The 26325-nt window shown below is 50.1% G+C and overlaps 1 protein-coding gene across 1 annotated transcript; it reads right to left on the reverse strand.

The window, feature by feature from the left end:
* Positions 1 to 842: 842 nt before the first annotated feature.
* On the reverse strand, positions 843 to 26037 carry CLSTN3 (calsyntenin 3). Its single transcript, XM_070410744.1, has 18 exons — positions 25694 to 26037; positions 23164 to 23286; positions 22514 to 22709; positions 21014 to 21222; positions 20598 to 20747; positions 20151 to 20336; positions 19417 to 19698; positions 18473 to 18585; positions 16093 to 16255; positions 14660 to 14716; positions 13673 to 13830; positions 13388 to 13536; positions 10242 to 10468; positions 9783 to 9953; positions 8827 to 8972; positions 8462 to 8597; positions 2035 to 2237; positions 843 to 1800 (listed from the first exon to the last, which is right to left on the reverse strand). The coding sequence occupies exons 1-18, from the start codon at positions 25755 to 25757 to the stop codon at positions 1660 to 1662; spliced, it is 2874 nt and encodes a 957-aa protein (XP_070266845.1). The 5' UTR covers positions 25758 to 26037; the 3' UTR covers positions 843 to 1659.
* Positions 26038 to 26325: the final 288 nt, after the last annotated feature.

Genomic DNA, 26325 nt, shown 5'->3' on the forward strand with positions numbered 1-26325 from the left:
TGGGTGGGGCATTGGATGGGCCAGTGATCTCCACCTCCATCCCACCTGCTAAGAATTCCAGATGCTCTAACCAGTTTGGCTCAGTGGATAGAGCATCGGCTTGCTGACTGAAAGGTCCCAGGTTTGATTCCGGTCAAGGCCATGTACCCTGGTTGCGGGCACATCCCTAGTGGGAGGTGTACAGGAGGAAGCTGATGGATGTTTCTCTCTCATCGATGTTTCTAACTCTCTATCCCTCTCCCTTCCTCTCTGTAAAAAATCAATAAAATATATTCTTTTTAAAAAGAATTCCAGAGAACATTACTGATCCTCAAAACCCCTCATCTCACAGAAAGGAACTAAGACTTAGACCTCTGGTGTTTCCTGGGGCAGAGACAGCCCGGGAAGGATTCTCCATTACAGGTCCCTCTTCTGAAACATGTCCAGCTCATTACTGCTTCTTACCACCTAGGGGACATGTCTCAGAGCCCATCCTCTCTTGCTACAAATGGCAGGGCTTCCTGCCCTGACCTCCGGGACTCCTGGGCTAGGAGCCCATGTGCTCCAGATGGGATGTTCCAAGAGATGGGGAGGGACTGACAGTGACCCCACAATGTCCAGGCATCTGCAGCATCCCCTGAATCACCTATATTTTTTCAGGGAGTGCTGAGGGAAGAAGGCGTTGGGAGCCATCTGACCTTGCCTTATTTCCCCGTGGCCTGGCATCCTGGTGATGGCACCCAAGACAACCAGTCCTGCCCACCTCACCTCAGCCCTGCTCATAGACCCCAACGGGCCCTGAGACCCACAGTCACGCCTCCTACAGTGTCCACATGGGATCAGACAGGCAGGAGGCAGCTCACGGCGCTTTTTTCTGGTTGTTTTATTTGAAAACCCTCAGGTGTGTCCCCTCCCTCACCACACCCATTCCCCTACCGCCTCCCCAGGACATGACAATGCCACACACACACACACACACAAGGCTGTGAGCTGCACATGGAACACAGGGGCTGTGCTCACAACAACATGAAAAAATATACATTATATATAATACATCGGGGCCCCTACTCCCGCTCCCACCCCCACAACCTAGCCATGACCGGGTCATGTAGGAAGGGGAAGGGGCTGAGGGACTTCAGGCAAGGACAGGAGAGGAAAGAGGACAACAAAGGAAGGAAAGTGGGCGCAGTGAAGAAGCAGGGGTCCCCAGAGTGAAACGGGTGGCGGGAACTGGGGGGAGGAAGGCCTCATGGACAGGAGGGTAGGGAAGTGTGGAGCAGAGGGTTCCTTCAATCCCACCGCTGGCCCCTGCCATTGCTACTGACAGTGCCCCCAACACAGAGCATGGCTAGTCGGGGGAGAGACAGAGACATGGGTGAGCTAGGGGAAGGCTGCTCTGAGGGGCAAAAAGGGCAGCCAGAGTCTTCCACTCGGGATAGCGGGGGAGCCCAGAGGCATGAGAGCAAGGTTGGCTGGGGGGATGAGGAGGGTAGACTCCAGTGGGGCCAACTGGGATTTTGAGATTAAAGGATGCCTCAAGCTCTCTCCCTTTTGGTCTCTCTTCTCTCAGAATGTCCTTCTTTCTTTTCTGAGAGTATCTCTGTCTCACCAGGGCAGAATTCTCTCTCTCTCTCTCTCTCTCTCTCTCTCTCTCTCTCTCTTTGGGGAGGAGTGTAGGCCTTAGTAGCGGTGTGGGGGGGTCTCAATGATGCGTCTCTCATCGCTGCTGGGCGAGTCAGCTGCCTCTGAGTCACTGCTGTCCTCATCCTCCTGCTGGCCACCGGCAGCCCCTGCCACACAGGTTTGCCGATTCTGGTAGGACTGGAGAAGGCAGGAGTGGAGAAGAGAGGGGCTCAGTGGCCTGACACACCCCAGAGCCTCTCAGCCTCCCTCCGTCTCCTCACCCCACCCCTCTTCCACCTCCTTCCCCATGCAAACCTGTCTCCTTTCTACTCAGAGGCTCTTCCCAGAGCTTTTCCCCCAGGGCCTGGCCATTCCTTAGAGGTCTTCGCTGTGTATGACCCTTCAGACCTCCCACTCCCCAGAGCCACTCACCTCCATGGGGTTCACGATAATGGTGAGAGCAGAGTCATCCCAGAAGAGGTCAGGGTCCTTGGGGTCACTGGAGGCCCCTGGGGGCCCACCGGCCCCCGAGACACGGCGGTGAAGGGAGTGGATTCTCACCAGGCCCAGGATGACCATGAGCACCAGGAAGCCCACACACACCACAATGATGAGAGTCGCTGCACTGGGGACCACTGTGGGGAGAGCGTGTGGTGAGCAGACCGTGGCCAGGCCCACCTGAGGGGACTCGGCACAGGGAGCAGGGAGGGGGGCCTGGGCAGAGGGTATCTCTGAGTAAGAGAAGAGAAGATCCATGATGACTCAGAAGAGGAGACTACCCTGGAGAAGCTAGAAGAAAAATAGAGCTGGGAAGGACCAGAGACCAAGAGAGAAGCTGTCGGCAGAGTGGCTGCTGCTAGAGAGACAGAGGGAAGGAGGTGTGTAAAAGTGGAGGCAGGGCAAGGTGGGGAAGGGCTCCCAGCCCAGTGCTGTCAGGAGCAGCCCTATTGTCAGCAGGAGAGCCCAAGGTTTAGAACCTGCCCAGGTTGTGCTCTCGGGACCTCTTGGCCTAGGAATGAGCTGCTCAGTGCCCAATGGGAGAAGGAGAGAGGCAGCCACATGGGCTTAATGGTGTGGGAGGAGAGAATGTCCAAGGCTGGGACAGGTCTAAGGGGCAAGGAGCAGCCCCTTCACTTACCTACCTGGATTGGACTCACTCCTGCTGGATGCCGCCTCCCTTCTCCTTATGGGCTTAGGGCTCCTGGGCTTCCGGGGCCTCTGCTCCTCCCTAACGTCCCTCCAAGGTACACCCCTCCTCTCTTTGGCCCTGCCATGCCTCTGGTCCTGCAGCCCCACTTTGAGGCCCAGGCTCAGGGGGGCATGGACCTTGAAGGGCAGTGAGACATTGAAGGGCATGTGGACTCTCACGTGGACCCTAGAGCTGATGGCGGAAAAGCAGATGTGCATGCACAGGTACATGCCCAGGACGACCGGGTGGGCACACAGCTGGACAAAGGCCGCCACACCCTGCACCCAAGCCAGGCCTCTGCTAGCCCACACAGCTGCCTGCACCAGCCACCTGGTGGCCTGCTCACACAGCAGGGTGTACGGGATACGTCTGAGGGTCTCCAGAAAGGCAGCGAAGAGCCATAGGTGCAGCGTCACCCAGCTCCCTGCCAGCTGGGCACACCAGCCAACCCCCTGAAAGAGGACGTAAACAGCACAGACGTAGACTGCGAGGGCCACAGAGCGAGCAGCTGTGAGCACAGCCCTGCCCACCCCCCGCACACACACAAACAGCCCTCGGAGAAACAGGAGGAGGCAAAACAGGAGAGCCCGCAGCCCCAGGGATAGCAGTTGGAGGCAGAGACCCCACACATACACACCCAGGCCCAGGGCCTTCACAGGCAGCTGGGTCACTACACCCCACATGGTGCACATCCTGCCCACTGTCTTTGCTCACAGCAGCTCACCCGGTCACAGAGGCTCCATGAGGCCCAGACTCTGAGCAGTCCCGTTGCTGAGGAACTATTAAATGCATGGGTCACACACACACACATACACACACACACACACACGTTATGTTCTGGTAACAGATATACCTCCTGGTCCTGAATTTACCCTCAGCCTATAAGATTCACATGTCAAGAGACAGAGCAGAGAGCAGAGAAGCACACAGCACAGGAGCCCCACACACCCTGCTGCAGTCCCTGCTTGCGGCAGCCAGCACACTCATGCTGCCACCACACACACTACCACGCGCTCCAGGGCCAACCAGGTGTGTGGAGAATGCCCTGCCTGAGCAGGCACACTAGCCTCACACCTCCCTGAGGCCACCCTGATGGCTCTCTGCCGAGTTGGTCCCTGTCCCGACCCATAGCCCACTTGGGGCCACTCTCCAGCTAGAGCTGACTCTGCCTAGCAGGGCAGGCAGCCTTCCTGGGCACTGGCTCCAGGGCAGAGATGGGCCTGGCTGGATCAGCATTTCTCAACTGCCTGGGCATGGGGGAGGAGGGGAAAGGGAGACAGAGAAGACCTGTCTGCCCATCTGCAGGAAACAGTCCCTCCCAAGTCTCCACGTCAATGAGCAAGATGGAAGGGGGGGTGGGGGCCACCAGCAGAATGCCCCTGTCGCTAAGCCCAGGCTCTAGAAGGAGTGGAGGCCACAGCAGGTAAACTTGCTCTGGGCACAATGATGACAAGCCAAACCTTCTGGTTTGTGACTTAATCAGATGCATTTGGTCCTCTGAGACCCTGGCCTGGCAAAGGAAATCGCAAGTTGATTGCCAGGACTAAGAAATGATGCAGGAAAGACAAAATGCCAACACTCTATCTATAGGCCAATGAGCATGGTTCATTAGTTTAAAATGAGCCAGGAGGTCAGGGAGATGGGAGGATTTTTAAATTAGCCACAGATAGCCCTAACTGGTTTGGCTCAGTGGATAGAGCATCAGCCTGCGGACCGAAAGGTCCCAGGTTCGATTCCAGTCAAGGGCATGTACCTTGGTTGTGGGCACATCCCCAGTAGGAGGTGTGCAGGAGGCAGCTGATCGATGTTTCTCTCCCATCGGTGTTTCTAACTATCTCTCTCCCTTCCTCTCTGTAAAAAAATCAATAAAATATATTTTTAAAAAATTAGCCACAGATAAAAATCAAGAGTTTAACAACGAAGGAACCTTTCTTGCAGCATTAGATCTGAGCAGTTACTTCTGGCCTTAAATGACCTGCATAGTCAACATGAAAGGGTGCTTTAGCAAATGGCCCATGTGAACTCCTGGCTTCAGCTGATGGTGAGGACACTGTGGAGAGCCCTGATCACAGCTCTGCGTGTTTCCCCCTTTGTGAAGACCATCAGGAGAAACCTCTTTCTGCCCTTGGTCCCAGGGCTTCTCCTGAAATTCTGCTTGGCTCCTATCCTATGGCCTTCATAACTTCTCAGGTTCCCCTTTGCTTTAGCGACAAGGAAGCTCAGAGTCAAAATTTGACCCACTCTCGCAACTGCACAGTCTCTGAGTATTTTATGAGCTGGTTTTATCTTATTCTTTCATCTTTGTCCTTTGCACCGCACTTCCTAATTAATTTCCTGCCTTTATCCTATTGCACTGTAGGTCTTTCTGAAAAGCCTTGTAGAAAACAAGACAGGGAAATGGTTCCCAAACCTTGCCACACTTAAGAACCTTTGAAAACCCTGATGCCTGGCTCCCACTGCCAGACATTCTGATTTAACGGGTATGGAGTGTAACCCAGGCACCAAACGTTTTTACAGCTCCCTAAGTGATACTGAAGAGCATCAAACTTTTGGATGACTAGATAAATACTATCTTCATCATTTTGTCTCACCCATCTCAGACAACCTTATTCTCCCTAGCCATAATTGCCCTAAACCACCCATCCACCCACCCCCAATTTTCAAATTCTCATTCTCTCTCATAACCACACAAAAATTCCTTCAAGGTCAAAGTTCAAACTCTATGCGCACCACAAAACATTCCCTGACTGCCCCCCTTCACACTGATCCTCTGTTTTCTGATGCACTTAGGACCTTCAGGGAAATCCACCTCTTGTCCCTTCGGAGGAAATGGTATCTCTCACTGCTTCTGCCTGCCTAGAGGAATTTGACATTGCAAAGCCATAATTCTATAATACCACTCTTGGGATTGGGTGGGGGAGGAGATGGACTGCCTTGAGGAGGGTTTTATGAAATGGATCTCCTGGTAAGCTCAGGAGATGTCATCACCAAGGACCCCGGGTGAACTATGAACTCTGCACAATACTCAACCCAAAATAAAGGGGAAAGCAAAAGCAGGCTGTGGCTCTCAGTTAGGATCTCAGAGCAAGCTTGGTTGGCCTGCACATCAGCTCAGAACCGTGGATGGGGAGGTGAAGTGAGGACAATACTTACACACACCCCTGGAGCACCGCCAGCTGGGGAGGATGAGGGTGAGGGTAGGAAGCTCTGGGGTAGTTAGAGAGGGACCTCCCTGGGACCTCATGCCACAGAAAACTAAGACTGAAAATCTCAACAGGGCCAGCAACAATGCCAACAAGGATTTAGATTGAGCTTAATCTGTGTAGCAGGACCCAGTATCCAACCCAGATAAGGTTGAGTGGGCCAATTCCGAGGGAAAGAACTGGAGAAAGAGCTAGGGAATCATGAGAAGAAAGAAGTTGGCTCTGAGGGTCTATTGAACACAAACAGGTTTAGTTCGCTCACATCTCTCTACCAACTAAAGACTGGGTGAAGCCTGGCCAGCATGGCTCAGTGGTTGAGTGTTGAACAGTGAACCAAGAAGTCATGGTTCGATTCCCAGTCAAGGCACATGCCAGGGTTGTGGGCTCCGTCCCCAGTGTGGGACTTGCAAGAAGCAGCTGATCAATGATTCTCATCATTAATGTTTCTATCTCTCTCTCCCTCTCCCATCCTCTCTGAAATCAATAAAAATATTTTTTTTTAAAAATGGAGTGAAGCTTCTTGGAACCCCTGCAACTTGGTTATGCCTTTTACTCCCTCCTCGTCCCTATTCCCACCTGCTCTGCCATACTGTCAGAGTGAAACACTTAAAAAGGCTTCTGCAGAAGAAAGAAGGGAGCCAGTACCAGGGGTAACAATACACAAAGGATAGTGTAGCAGTGGCCACTGCCCAAGGAGAGGAAGCCAGACTGAGTAAGAGGGAAGCCCTACAAAGTATTGAGGCTAATAATAGTGTGTGTGTTTTTAAGCATCAAATATAAATGGAGAGAGTATGAAGTGCACAGGCTCTGGAATTGCTGCTGGATTTTAATCCTGGCTCTATCACTTTCTAGTGGTGTGATCTTAGTAAAGTATTTAATCTCTCTGGGCTTCCATTTCCCTGCCTTTAAAGGGATAATTCTAGTACCTATTTCATTTGCTGTTTGTAATGACTAAATGAGTTAATATGTGTAAAAGCCCACAAGCGTAGTGGCTGGCACACGTGGATGTATTTGCTGTTCTTATTACTAAATGTATTGAAGGGAGTGCTGTACTTTCAGGGTAGTGCTCACTGACCAAGGACTTCTTCCCACAAAGCACTCTTGGAACTCCTTAAGGAATTGCCTTCCGAGCCTGTGATACACCTTTTGGCTTTTTTTCAAAAGTGACAAATCTGTGCCCTTCGAGAGTAGGTTTAATGTTTAAAAACGCAAAATGACATCCGGCGCCAACTCTGACAAAACTGGATGCTGAAGTTGGGTAATACTGAACTGGGCCAAAAGCATGGTGTGTCCAAAAAAATAAAATAAAAAGTGCAACCTCATTAATTGGCTTTGAAAGCAATCAAAAAAGGGATTTAAAAAATCATTTTTAGCACTATCAGAATAATTTTGCAATTTTTAATAATGTGGGGGAAGACTCATTTTATAATATTTGGTATAAATCTCAAGTTGCAAAATAATAGGATCCGAACTTTGTAAAAAGGAAAAAAAAAAAATGGGGATAGAAAAAAAAAAAACCTGGCGCATAATATACCATATTAAAATGGTTTCGCCCTAACCAGTTTGGCTCAGTGGATAGAGCCGTCGGTCTGCAGACTCAAGGGGCCCAGGTTCAATTCCGGTCAAGGGCATATACCTTGGTTGTGGGCACATTCCCAGTAGGGCGTGTGCAGGAGGCAGCTGATCGATGTTTCTCTCTCATTGATATTTCTAACTCTCTATCCCTCTCCCTTCCTCTCTGTAAAAAACCAATAAACTATATTTAAAAAATAAATAAATAAAATGGTTTCCTCTCTGTGACAGAATTGTGGCTGAGCTTTCTTCTTTACACTTGCAGTTTCTGGCTTCTCTGCTATTAAGCAACTCTTACATGGGAATTTAAAAATTGTGTCACTGGTGAAGGACCAGGGCCAGGGAAGGAGATTGCCTTGAAGGGCAGCACTCCATCTGCATATTGACACACTTGCTCATTTTGATTTAGAAATAGTCTTATGACTTTGTACATGGCACGTAATTATACGTGTAATAGTGCCAACTTTCCCCTTGGGGATAGGAACAGTATCCTGTAATTTTTTTAGATTCCTAAGGGTACTTTAGGACAGTGCTAGTACATGATAGGTATTTAATAATACTTGATAACTTCACTACCAAGGGTCCCTAGGTCCGGGGCTTATTGATATTGTTGTGGGAGGGCAGCAGGGACAACAAAGGCTTGGCCTAAACCCCACACAGACTTCATGATTCCCAGCATGAGTGCCCCTGCAATGACACACGGCTCACATTCTTCACAAGGGAAAGATGATGATCCAGGGGAATAAAGGAACTGGAATACAGCCTTCAGGTACCACAAGGGAACAGAACCCAATGCTCCACCCTGTCCTGCCCACCCTCCCAGGGGTGGAGGGGGAGGATGCCTGTGCCCAGCCCTGTCCCCTGCCACCTGCCCACCCCGAACAGCCTCACTTACTGGAGTTTCGGTGGGAGCTGGCCAAGCTGTGTCCAGCCATCTCAGGAGGTGGCTGGTGACCACGGTGCAGAAACTGCTGGGAGCTGAGCACATGGCTCGGGTGGGCAACCCGGTTCATGCTGTGCAGGACGTTGACCTGGGGAGGGAGGGCTTGGTGGGCACACACTTCTCCCCAGGTCCAACTCCAACTCCCGAAAACCCTCTCTTAACCACTGCCCCACAGCTGCTGCCGCCCCACCCACCACCGGGGCCAGGAGTCCTCCCTGCTGTCACTTCCATTCCCACCACCTTTCGGTTCAGTCCACTCCACCCTGGCTCCTCGCCAGTGGGGAATAGCTGTGGAAGGAAGGAGACTCTCTCGGTACCTCCACGATGAATTCGTTGCTGGAGTAACGACCATTCATTTCTGAGCAGGAAAGCCGGAATTTCCTGGCATAGAGGGCAGCTCCGTGCCGCAGCCTGTAACGCGCCTGCCTCAGGATCTCTTCATACACAGTGATGCTCTCCACCCCTGGGGGACGAGGAAGCAGCTCAGTGCAGGAGCCAGTGAAGAGGCCCAGGGCGGACTCTCTCTCCGACTCCCACCACCTAGAGTGGGTTAACTCCACCCTTCAACAGGAGTTCTCAGAGGAAGCGATGTTCCCTTCTGCCCCGCAACCTGGCTCTAATTGACTGGGATGGGCTGCATTTCCTGCTCTGGCTTCCTCTCTAATGCTCTGTGGCTTCTGAGTAGGGATGGAGAGAAGGAAATCAGGACCCTCTGCAACACATTAGGGAGGTGGCAAGCAGGAGAGAAACAGAGAGAGGGGGAAATACGGAAATCACCAGGGAGGCTCTGGAAGGGACTGGAAATGGGAGGGAACTGGTGATGCCCATCAGCTCCCATCCTCCCTTAGGGAGGATCCTTTGGAGAAGAGCAGGCTTCCTTCGGACATTTCCAAATCATTCCTACTAGGTAGATGACCTCCTAACAGAAAGCTATGCTGTTTACATAAGATGAGTGAGAGGGAAGACAGGCAGGATGGCTGGTATCAAACAGCCAGAGGATTAGGAAGCTGGTCAAAGAAGGCTCCGCCAAAGGAGAGGTGGAGGTGAGCCAGCTGAAGAGAGAAGAGGGAGAAAGGACCATTTGGAGCCTAACCCTTGGCACATCTCCTCCATGGGCAATCTAGCAGCCAAACAATCTTCCAGGCTGGGAAGATGTGAAATGTCACTTGGCCACATCCCTGGACCTGGAAGGGGACCCTCTGGATTTCCCAGTACTTGATCATGGGGAGGAGAACACACAGAAAAAGAGAACAGGCCCTCGGGCCCCACTGACCAGCAATGGTGATGTAGGCAGATGTGTTGGTGAGCTCCAGCCCTCGCTGCTGCAAGGATGCCATGTCCAAGAGCAGGCTTTCCCGCTCCGGGTCTAGGTCATCCCCCACCAGAGAAATCTCACAGCCGTCCAGGTTGTGCACAATCTCATCCGACATGCGTGTGTCTGTCACTGGGTTGGAGAGAGTCAGGATCTGGGTCAGAGTTGAGGCCCACCTCATGGCCACTCTTCCAGGGTCATTCCCTAGAAGTCAGCATCATTTTCAAGAACGCTGTTACCCAACAATTTCCATCCACCTGGGAGCCTCCTACAGGCTCTTCTTCCTAATGATCTGTGGCTCTAGTCAAGCAAATGCAGGATGAAGTCGCTGCTCACATCCAGCCCCAGATTTTCTCCCTCACTCCGGTGCTAGACAGGGACCCTCCTCAGGATGATCTCACTCCCTGGGGTCATCCTTACCTGTTCCCTGCCAACTCTCATCCTTTTTGGCCTCCACCTGGTGAGAAATGGAGCAAGTGATCTGAAGATCTGGGAACAAAGCGACCCCCTCGGATCCCTCGAAGTCCACAGCTGGGCGGGCAAAGTGAGCAGTGCCACTCAGCAGGATCTGGGGGGCATCAGGCTGGAGGACAACCACGTAGCCCTCCACTTCGGGGATGGAGACACAAGACTCTTCACTGAAGCACCTATGTGAGAAATGACCCCAAAACCCCCTCTCTTATAATCTATATTCTGTTTCATCCCTCTGGGCCTCCACCTCTACATAGAGCAGTCCATGTGGTGAGGGGAGGAAAGGGGGCTCGTGTCTCTGCACCACCACCACCACCATCACCCCCAGTAGTAGAGCTGAAGAGAGAGATACTGTCTCTCTTGAAGATGCTACTGCAGGAAAGATCAGGGACAGAAGGTCAGGCAACCCTAACCTAAGGGGATGACCACATCATCAATGTCTCACCCCAAAATTATGGAACATCTAGCAAACTTGTACTTTACAAGCTAAGCTTACAAAAATGTACATACATGCACATACAGTTCTTTATCCAAGAGGTGTTTTTATTTGTGTTTAGTGCAATATCTGGCAGAAATATGCCCCAAAATATTCTACCACAAAAGGAGGTGGGGACCTATCAAAAGGCGTTCGCCTTCTTGATGAGTCTTCTATTGACTCTCTTTTAATATCAGAGTAGCATACTTTGGTAGGTGAACTAATCTGACTATCTGGGACCTGCATCCATGAGCCTCACTGATCTTGATGCTGATACAAACTCTCCCTAGAAAACTCAGCCAGGCTGAACCAACCACCAGCACAGCAGCTCAGAAACATGCTCCCAGGATCCCCTCTAGCCCCATCCTATATTCATAAATAAAACTCCTCACAGCATTATTTCAGCTTTAGCTCATTTTTTTTTTTTTTGAGATGCTGAAAGAACTTCTAGATCAGCGGTTCTCAACCTGTGGGTCGCGACCCCTTTGGGGGTCGAACGACCCTTTCACAGGGGTCGCCTAAGACCATCGGAAAACACATATATAATTACATATTGTTTTTGTGATTAATCACTATGCTTTAATTATGTTCAATTTGTAACAATGAAATTGGGGGTCACCACAACATGAGGAACTGTATTAAAGGGTCGCAGCATTAGGAAGGTTGAGAACCACTGTTCTAGAAAGAGATTATAGCAAGCTGGTAGAAATTCAAGAACTATGGAAAAAAGGACCAAGCTAGAGAAAAAGATGGGGTAGCATTTGTTCTGGGGTTAATGCCGCAAGTAGATGGGCTTTCCAAGAAAGAGATTTAAAAAATAATAAAAACTGAATAGTTGCATTAACCTGGCTTTAAATGGACAGGGGCCCAAGAACTGAACACTGGAAGTTAGGGAAGCCACCTGAACTAGGGCAAGGATATGCATCACAGAAAAGGAAGTGCTGGTAGATATCTGTCTCTCCCTGTTTTCTCATTCACACATGTGCACAAATACACAACCTCTATGTTTTCTCCCACAACCTCAGGTATTAGGGTAGCACTAACCAACCACATGGAAGCACTAGAAATGGAGAAATGAGAGTTCGTTCTTTCTTTTCTTTTCTTTTTTTTCTTAACCTCAGAAAGAAAACAACAGGGCCCCTCCACTGTACTAAAGGATCAATGTCAGTTCCCAGCCCTTGTATAAGCCTCTTCCTGAGCACGACAGAGGTAGGAGGGATTCAGATAAACCCATCAACAAAGGGGATATCAACTCCTCGCCCTGTGGGACTATGCTTGCAGAGCTCCACCCTGAGATGAGACAAAACCCTCCCTTCTGACTTGGTCCTTGGCTGATTGAGGAGGATTAAGCCCTTCTTAACTGGATGACAGCCCTCTGGCAACTAGGGTTCTGACTTTAACATGATGGGACACATCCTCAGCTCTGATCTGTGCCCACATGACTTCATTTACCTGTGACCTTCAACTCCACATCGTCACCACACCACGTACCAACAGCCAGATTCCCTGCTCTAATTGTGAGGCCTGATCATTACAGCCAGTAACTGCCTAGGGCTCAGAGCTCTCTCTTCTTTAAACCCACTCCCCTCAAGATAGGGACAAGTGGTAGTAATCTTCATACAGTTTATGGAGAAACTGAGGCAGCGTAAAGAAGAGAATGCTTACACAAGAATCCTGACTCCTACATTGTGTAATCCACCCACTAGATGGCAGTATATCCTAAAAACTGCCCCATAAACCTATTAAAGGGTGAAAATTCCCTTATAATAAGAGCCAACATTTGCAGAGTAGGCACTCTGCCAGGCGTTTGATCTGGATTATACCATGTGTTACATTCTATTGTTATCCTTGCTTTATAGCATTTGTTTGATGTGAAAAAGCTAGTAATATCTGTGTCTATAACTATTATGCTTTCATTACCTCTCAATTAATCTGTATTTTTTAACACCAAATATACTTAAACCTTAAAGTAATGTATAATTTTTCTTTTAACAATTTCAAAATAATTCACTTAAAATGCAAAGGTCAGCAAACTTTTTCTGTGAAGGGCCAGACAGTAAATATTTTCAGCTTTTTGGCCCAACTATTCAGTCTATACAGTCTCTGTCCCAACTATTCAACCCTGCCATCACAGTGGAAAAGCAGCCATAAACAATATGCAAATGGACGGACATGGCTGTGTACTAATAAAACTTTATTTACAAAAACAGGCAGCAGGTCAGATTGAGCTTAGATCATCCACTTTGACCTTGCAAGAGCTTGATGAGTCAAGGTTAAAACAGGTAAAGCACCTAGAGCTATTTGCCCGATATCTTCAAGGTAATGAGTATTGAGTCAGAATTAATATCAGCCCTCCCAGCTCCCAATCCAGTTCCATCCCTGTCCCACTTTATGTATCAGCAAAGAGCCACCGAGAAGTTTAAAACCCCCCAAGTTCTGGAAGTGTAGCTCAGTGGAAAGAGTAATGCATCAGTTGCTGGGAAATCAGTCTAGTCCAGGCTATGTCAACCAAGCAGGTCAGGTGTCCTCTCCCCATCCATTAACTGAGCTACCCTGACCGCCAAAGGGTTCTGACCGTCTGTCCCTACTCTGTGACTTGCCCACCCCACCCCACACTCACTTGACAGCAGTGGTGAGGCGCAGGGGCCTGACGCCAGGCGTGGCAAAGCGCAGAGTGTTCATGTAAGCCACATGCTGCAGGGCATGGTTGAAGGTCTCCACATCATCCCCCTCCAGGGTGAGCAGGGACTGCGAGGGGTTCACGTGGACCTGGGTCCCAGACACAGACACAGCTGAGAGCAGGCCCAGGAGGCAAGAGAGGAAGGGAGCCGAGGTAGAGAGGTGGGACAAGGTTGGGGAGCTGGGGACATGTCTGGAAGGAGAGGGCTGGAGGAAGGGGGTATACCTTCATGCCTTTGCCCAGGCTCTCGAAATCCCTATAGTCCAGCCCCTCCCGACATGCATAGAGGCACTCGATGACCTCGCGGCTCTCCAGGCGGCCTGAGCGCACGCTGAAACCAGCCAGGTAGCCATGAAAGTAGTGGTGGATCAGCAAGGGGTCTCCTAGGGCAGGAACACAGGGGCAGATGGGAGGTGAGAAGAAAGGAGGAATAGACAAGGAAAGGGACTAAGAGAAAGGGAAAAGAGAGAAAGGGCAGAAGGCTTGAGAAAGAAAATGCAAAGGAGAAAGGTGGGAACTAAAAGAAGGAAAGAAGAGAGATGAGAGAGAAATGAGGCTAAGTGGGAGATTGGAGAAGGCAGAGAGAGAATCTATAGTAATAAAAACTAATATGCTAATTAGACCAGATGTCCTTCCAGATGAAGCCAGGGCTGCCAGGGCCAAGGCAAGCTGCTGCAGCTTCGAGGACTGAGCCCCTTGCACGAATTTTGTGCATTGGGCCTCTAGCACAGAATAAAACAAGAGGAGAAAAGGGTGAAAAATAGAAGCAACAGAAATGAGAAAAGCTTCCAGGACAGGGAAAAAGGGAAGAAGAAAAGCAAGACTCGGGGAGGAGAGAGGAGACACAATGAGGAAAAGGAGGAGATTGCAAGAGAGGGCATCTTCAGAAGCATGCAAGGAGACCAGGGTGAATGTGTGTGAGCTTCACAGATGCCCAGATCCTCCTGTGACTGACTCCTGCCTCCTGCGTTTCAGCGAGAGAAACCCTTCACTCCCTTCTGTAGGCAGAATGGGACACCCAGAATCCAGCCAAACTCCGTCTGGCCACTCACCAAGGAACCCTACCTTGCTGTAGTTCTCAGAGGCTCTGCCCCTGGTGGCATGGGAAGCAGTAACTAACAAGGCTGAACAGGATTTGGTGTGGAAAAGGGAGTGCAGAATAGAAAGTTAAGGTGAGAACTCTCTGGTCTCCAGTTCTTACACACAGAGTACCTTGTGTGGCATCCGTACTGTTGTCTCCACCTTTTTCTTTCTCCTTGTTCTTCTCCTCTGGAGGAGGAAAAAAAGTGGCAGTGAGCTCAAAGTTGTAAGGACAGATTGACAGAGAGGAAGAAGAAGTCTTTCCTGCTCTGGTCTGCCCTTATAGGACTTGCAACCTCTTTATTTATTGATTTGAGAGAGAGGCGGGGAGAGAGCAATTTGTTGTTCCACTTATTTATGTATTCACTAGAGGCCTGGTGCATGAAAACCATGCACTGGAGGGGGGGTTCCCTCAACTCAGTCTGTACCCTCTCACAGTCCAGGAGCCCTCAGGGGATGTCCAACTGATGGCCTAGGCCTGCTCCCCACAAGGAGCAGGCCTAAGCCGTCAGTCTGACATCCTTAGCACTGCCGCAGAGGCGGGAGAGGCTCCCGCCACAGCCACTGTGCTCGCCAGCTGTGAGCTGGCTTCTGGCTGAGCAGCACTCCTCCTGTGGGAGAGCACTGACCACCAGGGGGCAGCTCCTGTATTGAGTGTCTGCCCCCTGGTGGTCAGTGCGCACCATAGCAACCGGTCATTCCGTCGTTCGGCCGTTCAGTCAATTTGTATATTAGCCTTTTATTATATAGGATTGGTTGTTTCTTGGATGTGCTACCAGGGATCAAACCTGCAACCTTGGTGCATTGGGACAACACTCTAACCAACTGAGCTACCCGGCCAGGGCCCCAACCCTTCTTTTGTTATGTCTTAATCCCTCAGGCCTCTAGTATGCACAAACCCCCAAATATGTTGCTGAGGAAACACAAGTTCTGGTAAGACTGACTGACACACACACTCTCCCAGAAGGAAAAAAATTAATGAAAGAAAGAGCTTAAAGTTGGAAGATTGATGACTCTGAAGGATTACTGCCCTCCAACAGGGTAAAGGGCTGTGGAAATGATAATCACTGTGATGATTTTTTTCCACTGTTCCAGAGTGGAAACTGGCTGAAGTAACAGAAAGATTCCCATGATGCCTGAGAAGGAAATTTTTCCAAGTTAGAGGTGATGACCAGTTGAATAGGTAGGAGATATAGGGGGCTGTGGTGGCCACTGGAGATCTTGTTGAGTCACCTTGCCCAACTGTCCTTGCTCCTTTACCAATTCTAAGCCACTAGAGCAGTGATGGCGAATCTTTTGAGCTCGGCGTGTCAGCATTTTGAAAAACCCTAACTTAACTCTGGTGCCGTGTCACATATAGAAATTTTTTGATATTTGCAACCATAGTAAAACAAAGACTTATATTTTTGATATTTATTTGATATATTTAAATGCCATTTAACAAAGAAAAATCAACGAAAAAAATGAGTTCGCGTGTCACCTCTGACACGCGTGTCATAGGTTCGCCATCACTGCTCTAGAGGCTCCAACCTTCAGTGTCTTCATGGAGCAACTCAGCGACTTACCAGTCCAGCAGGCCCCGATCATGAGAGCAGGTTCCTTTCGGGGTGGGTGGATGAGACCATTGTCATGGATGAGAGCAGGGTCAAAGGAGATGCCATCAGCATAGAGTGTGACTGTGGGGAACTCAAGGTTCAAAGCATAGTGGTGCCACTCGTCATCACAGACCTGGGGGAGTAGGGTAGGGGCAAGAACCCCTCAGTGACTTCACCTTCAGGGAACTAACACAAGGCACTGCCCCTTCTCCTGAGAATCAAGGGGCAGTTCTATCATCAGGACTTATTAGGGACTTATTGCCTATCCAGCTCAAGGAATAACATCCTTGTGCAAAATCTATCAGGCAACCAACCTAATACCTAAAATTTCACTCTTCAGGTAAATCTTTAAAACTATAAACATTTCTAAAAGGGGTAACATGCTATTTTATGAATTGATTTTTCCCAAAATAATTTATGCTTGGAACATGCTGAACTCTTTCCTACTTCACGGCTTTTACATCTGTTTCTTCTCTGCCTAGAACACCCTCTCCTACCAGCTATTTCCCATCCTACTTACTTTTCTCCTCAGTCACCTTCCCTGAACACCCAATGTAAGGTAAGTTCCCCAATCTTTGCCTTCCCCTTTTCCCTACTTCAGTATCTTACTCTTTCAGAGCATTTATCACTATTTATCATTTTTACATGTCTGTTTACTTTCTAAAAATATATCTCCAACTGAAATGTAGCCTTAATGAAGGCAAAGATTTTGTTCCATCTTATACTCCATTGTATCCCCAGAATCTAGCAGATTGACAAGGACTTAATTGATATTTAATAAGTATTTTTTGAATAAATAAAAGTAAAATAAAAATAGGAGTAATGTTACCAATATTAGCAACATGGCAGAAGGTCAAGAAATAGCAAATGGCAGACTATCTCTTTTAAAAAGTACCACAAAAAGCAGAAGCTTTTGCAAACAGCCCTCAACTATCCAGTTTGTGGGTTTTCCAGGCCCTTCATTTGCCATTCTCTCTCTTCCACTTCCTGCCTTTTTTCAGTCATTTGCTTAACCAGCCACTCCACCAGGACTTGCAAGAAAAATAGGAGATGGAAACCCATTAGTCCCCACTAGTCCTTGTGGTTAGCTTGGAGAATGCAACTGTTGGCTCAAGAGAGGATTTTACTGTTTTCTTTTGTGGGGTTTTGGTCCATTTTTACTTATCCTTCATAATCACGGATAATAACAATAAGAAATAGCATGTATAGAGTCCTTTCCAGTCTATGGTCATGTGTGGAATAATGACATTTTGGTCAACAATCTACCATATATACAATGGTGGTCCCATAAGATTATAATGGAGCTAAAAAATTCCTGTCGCCTAGTGACATCGTAGCTGTCATAACATCAAGGTGCAGCACATTGCTCACTTGTTTGTGGTAAAGCTGGTCTAAACAAGCCTACTTTACTACCAGTTATATATAGAATAACTCATATAATCATGTACAGTACATATACTTCATAATGATCATAAACAACTATGTTACTGGTTTATGTACTTACTATACTATACTTTTTATCATTATTTCAGAATGTAGTCTTTCTACTCATAAAAAAATTTCGCTGTAAAAAACTGTGAACTGTTATGCCAGCAGCAGCCTCAGATGTCTCGTGTTTACCGTGGGTCTTGATTGCATCATTTTCTCTTGTGCTTGATTTAACCTCGTGTGGTTTTACACAGTAACATGCTATACAGGCTTGTAGCCTAGGCGCAAGAGGCTATCCCATATAGCCTAGGTGTGTAATAGGTTTCTGTAAGTGCACTCTGTGATGTTCACACAACGAAATTGCCTAACAACGCATTTCTTAGAACATATTCTGTTGTTAAACAGAGATAACAGTATAAAGGTCTATCGTGTCATTTAATCCTACAACAACCCTGAATATAGAATTCTTATTACCCCCATTTAATAGGTAAATAAACTGAAGTTTAGACATATTAACCAAGTTTTCAGAGCTAGTAAGTTCCCCGGGCGGGACTCAAACCCAATCTGTGTAACTCAGAATTACTTATTTTCTCAATTACAACATGCTAACTGCTTGAGAGTCAAAAATATGTACTATTAAGGTTCTAAATCAGAAAGAGATTAAATAAAACAAGGGGGAGGGGGAGGAAATGGTTGGTTGGGTTTGATGTTAGTAGTCATTTGTTTCCTATTTCCTTTTAACCCAGGAGTGCTTTCTGCAGGAGACAAGCCTTGGAAATAGAAAACAAAAGAACCTAGGGGTATAATGGTGAGGAACAGAAAGAGGGGGCATGGGCGACCCAAAAAACTGAAACCCCTGCCCTAGGCCCCTCCTCCCCTGAAAGCAAGTTACATGCACCCATCTTTCTGGCACTGGCCTCACCTGCTCCAGCTTCCAGAGGAACTTGACTGGGCGAGCACTCTCCAGCAGAGGCCAGTAGAGGAAGGAAATCCTGCAGCCATGGACCGTCAGTGAGTAGTGAGAGAAGCCGTCCTCTGAGGGCAGAGGATGGGGATGGGGGTCAAACACAAGGCCTGGGGCAAGAACAGGTTCAAAGCACCAGAAGGGAGAGGACACTGGGTTCTCTTTGCCCTCTCATGCACTCTCTCACTCCTGCATTCACTAGTCTTCTCCCCCCAACACACACACACACACACACACACACACACACACACACACCTATGCCCAGTTCAGGTGGTAACTAGAGCTCCTTGGGCACTTTGATTGGCTGAGGGAGGACATCAGCCAACCTGCTTCCACCCAGATCATTATGGGTCCTTTGGTTAATACAAACATCACTTGTGACAATCCTCTTCAAGTCACGATATATGACCTCAGAGAAGTGGCAGAAATGAAAGAGCATATGAAGCTGAGCCCCCTGACACCCGACCCCCAGAAGGATGTGTCACACAGTTGAGGGAGGAGATGTACTTAGTGATGGAGACAACTAGCCCTTATAAGAGGAAAATGGGTAGAGGCGGAGGAGAAAGGATGGGGCACACCACCACCCAGGCCTTTCCACCACAGTGGAAGGGTTTCAATGGGAGCAGATTCAGGGGGCAGTCTATGGTGGGATGCAGGAGGACTGGGCACCCCCAAGTGAGAATGGCAGTGAGCAGTCCCACTGCACTCTGAGAGCAGTAGGATCTCAACTTCTCATGTTGGGAGCCAATCAAAGAATTTCAGGAACTATCAAACCTAGCACTGCCATCTTACAGGTGAAGCAAGAGGAAGTGACCCATTCGCAGTCATAGACTGGACAGGGATAGAGGCAGACAAGAAGCTAGTGTTCCCACTCTCCAACCAGTGCCCTGAGCAAGGCTCACCATTCTGGACAGTGTTACACACGATGGTTTCCTCTTCCTTCTTGCCCTTATTGGGAGTTACACCGTGCTTCATCCAGAAGGACAGGGTAAAGTGGTCACTGAGGCTGTCCTGGGGCCCCGAGCCCAGCCCAGCTGTGCCACCCAGGGGCACCTGCACAGCTTGGGTGCCGTTGAACCAGTAGATAAGACTGCTGTCCTGGCTGTAGTGCACTGAGAGTCCTGCCGTCCAGTTGGCATTGGGGCCAGGCATGGGCAACAGATCCACCTCCCCAGTGGCAGCGCCTGCAGGAGCCCCAGAAAGCACACATGTCAGAGCTGAGCAGCAGCAGATTTGGAACTGGGGAGCAGCAGGGAAAGAGTGACTAATGAGAAAAAATCTCCTACAGTTCATCTCACCACCTCTTCTGGCCTTTCAAAGACAAGAAAGGAATGGACCTCTCTTTTAGGAATACCTCTCCAATTAACTCATTCTCCAACTCTTCATCTCTCCCTATCATATTTCCACAATGTATCTGGTGATCGTTTTGTGCTACAATTATGCATCTTTGCCAATAACATATTTATTTGATCTTTGGATCACAAGAGCTAACTACATGCCACCACCCCTGTGAATATATACACCTGTGCATGGACAAAAGAAGATATAATGCAGATTCTTACGAAAGAGGTAGAGGAGGGTCATGTAAAGGCTGGGTGGGAAGGGGCAGGACTAGGGGTTGGGGATGCACGCCCACCACAGAGTTTCCGCAATGCCCGCTCGGAGTAGTTGTCTCGGTCACAGCCTTTGGCCACATGGCTGGTCTGCAGCTCTATGGTGGCCTGAATATTCCAGAGAGGTTCATCACAGGTCTCCAGGCGGATGCCAGGGAACAAAGCCAAGCTCCCGGCACCTGGTGCATATTCAATCCTTTTGTTCCAGCCTGCATGGGGGAGAGGGAGAGGGCCGTGGAGAGACAGAAGAGGAAGGCAGCCCCTCTTGTCTATCCATTCTGCTCTTGCCATTGCACTGACAGTCTCAGCCTCCTACAAAAATGGCTGTCCAGGGTGGACAGTTACAATCCTGAACCTAACTATCCCTCCCCTGACTCCTAGCCTAGCTCCCATGACTGTCAGAAGCGACAAAAAGTGAGGTGAAGGTAAAAAATGATTCACAAGATGAGTCACAGAGCAGGGCTCCTCACCTTGCCAGCTGGGTTTACAGGTGGGCTTCACCTGGATCTCCACCTGGGCGTCATCTGCCGCCCGCTTCTTCCCACAGTCATAAGCTGTCACCGTAAACTTGTAGAGCTTCTCCCCGCTGTACTGCAGCTTCTCTGTGTTCTCAATGTTCCCTGGGGTGGGAACGGGGAGGATAGAGATGGTCAGAAGCACTAAAGAAAACCTAGGGAGACGGGGGGGGGGGGGGGGGGGGGGGGCGGGGGGCAGAGGGCAGGGGGCTCAGGAGCTAACTAAGCAGCAGGAAGCTGAAAAGAGGGTATCTTGGGAAAAAATGCTCCACATCTGGAAAGGAGGGTGTGGAGGGCAGATAAGTGGACAGCTCAGCCCTAGGATGTCCTGGGGGATGTGGGTGCACAAGGTGGGCGGGGGCTGGACTCACCATCATTGTCAATGAGGAAGGGGGTGTTGGGTGTGAGGATCTCGTAGTAGCAGATCTGGCTGTACTGGGGGGAGCAGTCACCATCAATGGCTTCCACCCGCAGGATGCGGTCATACAGCTTCCCCTCAGTCACTGCAGCTCGGTACAGCCGCTCCACAAACACGGGGGCAAACTCATTCACATCATTGACACGCACATGAACGGTCGCCCTGCATGTGCCAGAGCGGGAGGAGGGGAGAGAACAGTCAGCCATCCTCATACTGGAGACTCAAGAGAGGCACAAGCAGAAATCCAGACAGGGAGTCAGAGCAGGAAGGAGGCAGTCTGTCCCTTAGCCTGGGGCCCATCCCCACTCCCCAGGGCACCAGACACCTCAGGGGAGAGGGCCTTCAAGGGAACTGTGCTAAGGAAAGGATATCTGCTGTGAGGGGTAAGAACCACCCCCGGTGACTCCAACACTGATTTTGATGGCTTCTGGACAGAATGCTATAGGTTGGGGTTGCCCAGAAGTGGGGACAAGAGGATTTTGTGTCCAGCAGGTCGTTCCTTCACAACAATCGGCCCCAATGAGATAATCAAGGAAGATACAAGGTAAAAGCCAAGTTAAAAACCAACCATGGGAAAGGAAATGGCATCTGTACAAAAGCCATGTCATCTGTCATGAGCAGTACACAGAAGACGAGTATTGCCTTTTGTGAACAAGTGTACAACATGCATGTCAGCTGCAGCCCTCCCTGCTCAGGTCCCCACAGGGCAAGCAAAGCTCAGGCTAACCCTTTGCGCTGAGGCCTGCCCCTAGCCTAGATCCAGGCACCCAGGACCCAAGAGGCAAAGTTCCTGTCTCCAAATGGGAAACTGAGTCACAAAGAGCCGTTGATCTCCGGGGCCTCTTAGCAACCCAGGAATCCTGGCTGCCAATTTTCATCCAGTCTCACATGAGAATTTAGCTTGAAACAAAGGAGTCCCAGGTCCCAGCCTTTTTCATGCTGTAGCCAGCTCCTGCCCACCCTCACCCAGAGTGCTGAGTGTGTTATAACGGTGTGAGAGTGGTGCACACTGCAGATAGACCGGCGGGACAGTAGGAAGGAATCTACAGTGCTGAGTGTGCTCCTTCGCTTCCTCCTTGCTCTCCTGGTCATCATAACTCCCATGTACTGAGCCCAATACTATCTGTCAGGCACTGTGGTGCATGCTTTTTATACAAACCATCTCCTTTCATCTTCACAGCAACCTAAAGAAGTAGGTGACATCATTATTTCTATTTTACAGATAAGAAAAGCAGATCCAGAAAGGCTAAGTTGCCCAAGGCCATAAGAGGCAGAGCCAGGGTTAGATCCCACTAAGTTCTACTCTATAATTCTGTCTCCTGTCCCTAAACCCTATAAACAGAGAGGGAAAGGGCAGATGATACTCAATGACTGCACCGATGGAGGATGGCGAGGGGCTTGGAAGGAGGGAGGAGACCCTGCAGCAGAGGGCACGGGACAAGGGCTTCCTCACTTGTGGGACTTCTTGGTGTTGGCGCCATCAGGGCCCTCGCCACAGTCATAGGCCTGGATGGTGAAAGTGTGCTCCTTCTGGGCCTCGCAGTCCACTGGCTCCTTGGCCCGAATCAGCCCTTCTCCTGTTGCCTTGTCCAGGATCACAGCCTCGAAGGGCACCCCAGACCCATGGAGCCGGAAGCCACAGATCTCACCTGGCCGAGGGGGGTAGGGAAAGATGAGGCTCTTGCACTACCTCCAGCATCTCCTTCCAGCCTCAGCCTCCCTGCCTTGGGTTCCCACTTCACCTCTCCTCCCAAACCCAGTCCTTTTTGTGCATCTGAAACCAATAATTATCAAGCATACAGCTCCAATACCAGCTTTCCTGATCAACAACCTCTCAGAGGTACCAGGCCTGAGATCTGGAAAAATCTTGATGCATTTAACCCCTATCCTGCCCATGTCCTCTCTAGTTGCCTTTACCCAACCACCAGCCTCAATGTAGCCCTTTCTACACCTTGAGCCAACTTCATCTTCCACTTTCCAAGGCCTCTTTCCCACTTCCTTATTGCTCTCCTTCCCAGGACCTCCCCTCTCCTCTCCTGCCCTCTACCCTCCCAACCACTTTTCTCTGCCCTACCCACCTGGCAATCCACCAATCCCCATTACCTGCATAGCGCAGGGGGGCGTCCTTGTCCAAGGCGAAGAGTGGTGGGTTCAGCAGGACCGTGTTGTCATTCTCCATGACGATGCCCTGGTACTCCGCCTCAATCCATGGCTTGTGCTTGTTGGCTGACCCCCCAAGGGAGAGGAGAGGAAGAACCTGTGAGCTCGCCCGCCACTCCCACACAACTCTCATTGACTCAGAAAAACTCACACTCCAGTATCACTACCCTTTCCACACCCTGCAGAAGCACCTGCAGGTGGAAAAAATGAGGACAAGAAATCAGCTATTAAAGGAGTCAGAAGGCCTGAGGGAGGTCACAGCCTTCTCCTATGGCAGGATAGAACGTTTCCATGGCAACAGTCTGCCCTGAGGAGAGGGATGGATCTTCTAACTTCACTGGGAAACATGGTCAGAGGATGGAGAATTTTCTTTAAGGATTTCAAGTGCTGGAGAATGGAGACTGGGGAATTCAGGAAATAGTGGTGGGCCATCAGAAGGCCCTGGGAAAGGGAAGGGATAGATGAAGGGCAGAGTTGATGTTAGAAAAAGTAGATCTAGAAGTTTCCTGAGATCCTGATTGTTTATCCACTCCATCACCACTTCCACTACCCCATTCAATCCTGATCCCTTCACTCTGCACTTCTCCCAGCCAAGCCCCAACCTAAGGCCATTCTCCCAGAGTAGAGGGAAGAGGGGGAAAGAGAGAAGAGAAAATATATAGGACAGAGGGAGGGGGACAGAGAAGGGCAGCGATAGAGCGGAGGAATCAATGCCAAATAACTGGACCCAGCAGAGCCAACATCCTGAGGGATTATCAAGCTGGCCTAGAATCAGGACAAATCTCCTCCCTGCTTCTCACCCCCACAGCCAAGAGGACAAACTCATAACCAACACATTTCTATGTTCCCCCACCAAGGTGACCAAACCCCATGCTCCCTGAACCCCACTTTTTATACAGTCTCATAACTTAGTCCCAATTCTTATCTACTCTATCCTACTTCCCTTCAACCACCAGCCCATTCCGGATGGATCAGCCTCCAAATCTCCCTATCTCCTACCAGACTTAGCTCAACTGTGCTTCCTGCCAGGACCAATTTCCCACTAGCCTGGTAAGAGACTATGGGGAAAGCACAGCATCTTCCCTTCCCTTCCCTTCCTACATCACCTCCCAACCCCAACCTCCACTGCCTGCTCTATCTAATCCTATCATGTCAACCCTCAGGCTCCCAGGTACATTTATGATGGTCCATCAGCAGGACATGGGCAGAGAAAGACATCATCCAAAAGGATGTCGCCAAAGGAAACTCGTCCCCAGAATGTCATGGTGAGCAAGAAATCCATTTTTTCCTCCAACCCTACCCCCAAAAGCCTTCTTGTATCTGAAAGTCTACCCCTTTCTTGCTGATGACTACCACCACCCCTTCTCTAGTGGCAGAGGTGAAAGCCACAAGACGGTGCTCAGAAGGCAGCACAGGAAGTGGCAGGAGGCTAAAAAACCAGACTGAGGTCAGAGATTGAGGATGGAGGGGAGGCACACAGCAAGGTCAGCACTGGGCACCCTCTTCACAACTCACCCCTGACCCTGCTCCTCTCCTCTTGGTCACCAGCTCTCTCCTTGTGTCCATCTCCTTTCACTCACTCCTAGGCTCCCTGTCTTTTCCTTCCTTGACTCTCCCCTCCCCCTCTTCTCCTCTGTTCTTCCTGATTTCCCTTTCATTCCTCTCTCCCCTTTTTTTTGCCTCCACTTTTACCCTTTCCAACCCCTTCTGATCCCCCTCCCACGCCTCATCTCCCTTCTCCTTCTCAGCTTTCCCTCTCAGCACTCATTTAGCTCCCCCACACACCCACTTCTGCCCTTTCCTGCCTTTCTCCACCTACCTGAGCCCTCTTTCTTCACCCCCTCCCTTCTTCCCTCCCTCTTGGTCCCTCTGTGGGCCTCACCCAGCTGAATTTATCTGCTGTCTTCCAGAGAGGGCAGCTCTGGTAACCCACAACCCAGCTGCATGCAGGCATAAGGGTATAGATGCAGAGGAACACGCCACAACATACGTGCTCCGAATTGCTGAGCTGCAAGGAACAGTTTCTCCCCAGGATGGGATGGAGATGAACCAGATGGATCTGCCACACACCCTTAGTGCACGCACACCCCAGTGAAAATGGAGAACCACCCGGAGATGTATAATGACCCTCAGGGCAAGTCCTCCCAAGACCTGAAATATCTCCAACAGAGAGAAATTGGGAGAGAGGGAGACAGAAACCCCAAGATGGGAATAGGGACCAAATGGGACCAAAGAAGCCTATGGATAAAGATGGACCAGACAGGAGGATGTGCTGGCGGGGGCGGGGGGGGGGGGGGTATGTTTCAAAGGAAAGGAGAAGGGGTACGTCTGAGAAAATGGATGGGAGGGGGAATGGTGGGAAGGACTGACACCTGTCATGTGCCAGAGAGCCTCATGGCTCCTGCTCACCCCTACCCCCCAATGTTCTGCCTGAAACCCCTCTTTTAGTGCCCCCACCCCCCACCTCACTCACCTTTGTTACAGGAGCTGGAGGGAAGAAGGGAGGCCAGCAAGAGGGGCAGCAGCAGGAGGGTCATGGTGTGGTGTGGTAAAGAGCAGGGCAGGGCCAGGCGATTGCTCTCCCCTGGGAGCCTCAAGCCCACTTACTGCTCCTTGGGGGAGGGATGCAGGGGACCTCCAAGAAGGGGAGGGAAGAGAGAGGGCAGCAGGGCAGAGACAGAAGGAGCCTGCCGCCCACACTAGTCCATAGAGCAGACCTGGGCAGACCCCAACCTGGGTGGCGGAGGTGGGGGACTTGCAGTGGCTTCTCGTATGCTCTCCAGCCCGGCTTCCTCGCTCTTTCGCTCTCTCTCATTCCCATCCCCTCTACTGCAGGATGACGTAAGCACAGCCAGACGAAGATTGATGAGGCCATGGGCCAATCGGTTGACTGGGAGGGCCAGGTGCTGCAGCGGGGGAGGGAACCAATGGGACCGGGGAGCTGGGGCGGGAGGATGCTTTTAGGGCTTTTTCCCCCTGGATTGCAATTTGCGGGAGCCAGGGAACTGCGGGGGCTGGAGAGGAAGCTGGAAAGCCGTAGAGGGGGTGGGAAATAAGACGGACCTCGGGAGAATCTAGAAGCTAGAAGCTCGGGGGTGGGGAACC

The sequence above is a fragment of the Myotis yumanensis genome, unplaced genomic scaffold, assembly GCF_028538775.1.
Source record: "Myotis yumanensis isolate MYYU_CA2020_CCGP unplaced genomic scaffold, mMyoYum1.0.hap1 SCAF_3, whole genome shotgun sequence".
Lineage (NCBI taxonomy): Eukaryota > Metazoa > Chordata > Mammalia > Chiroptera > Vespertilionidae > Myotis > Myotis yumanensis.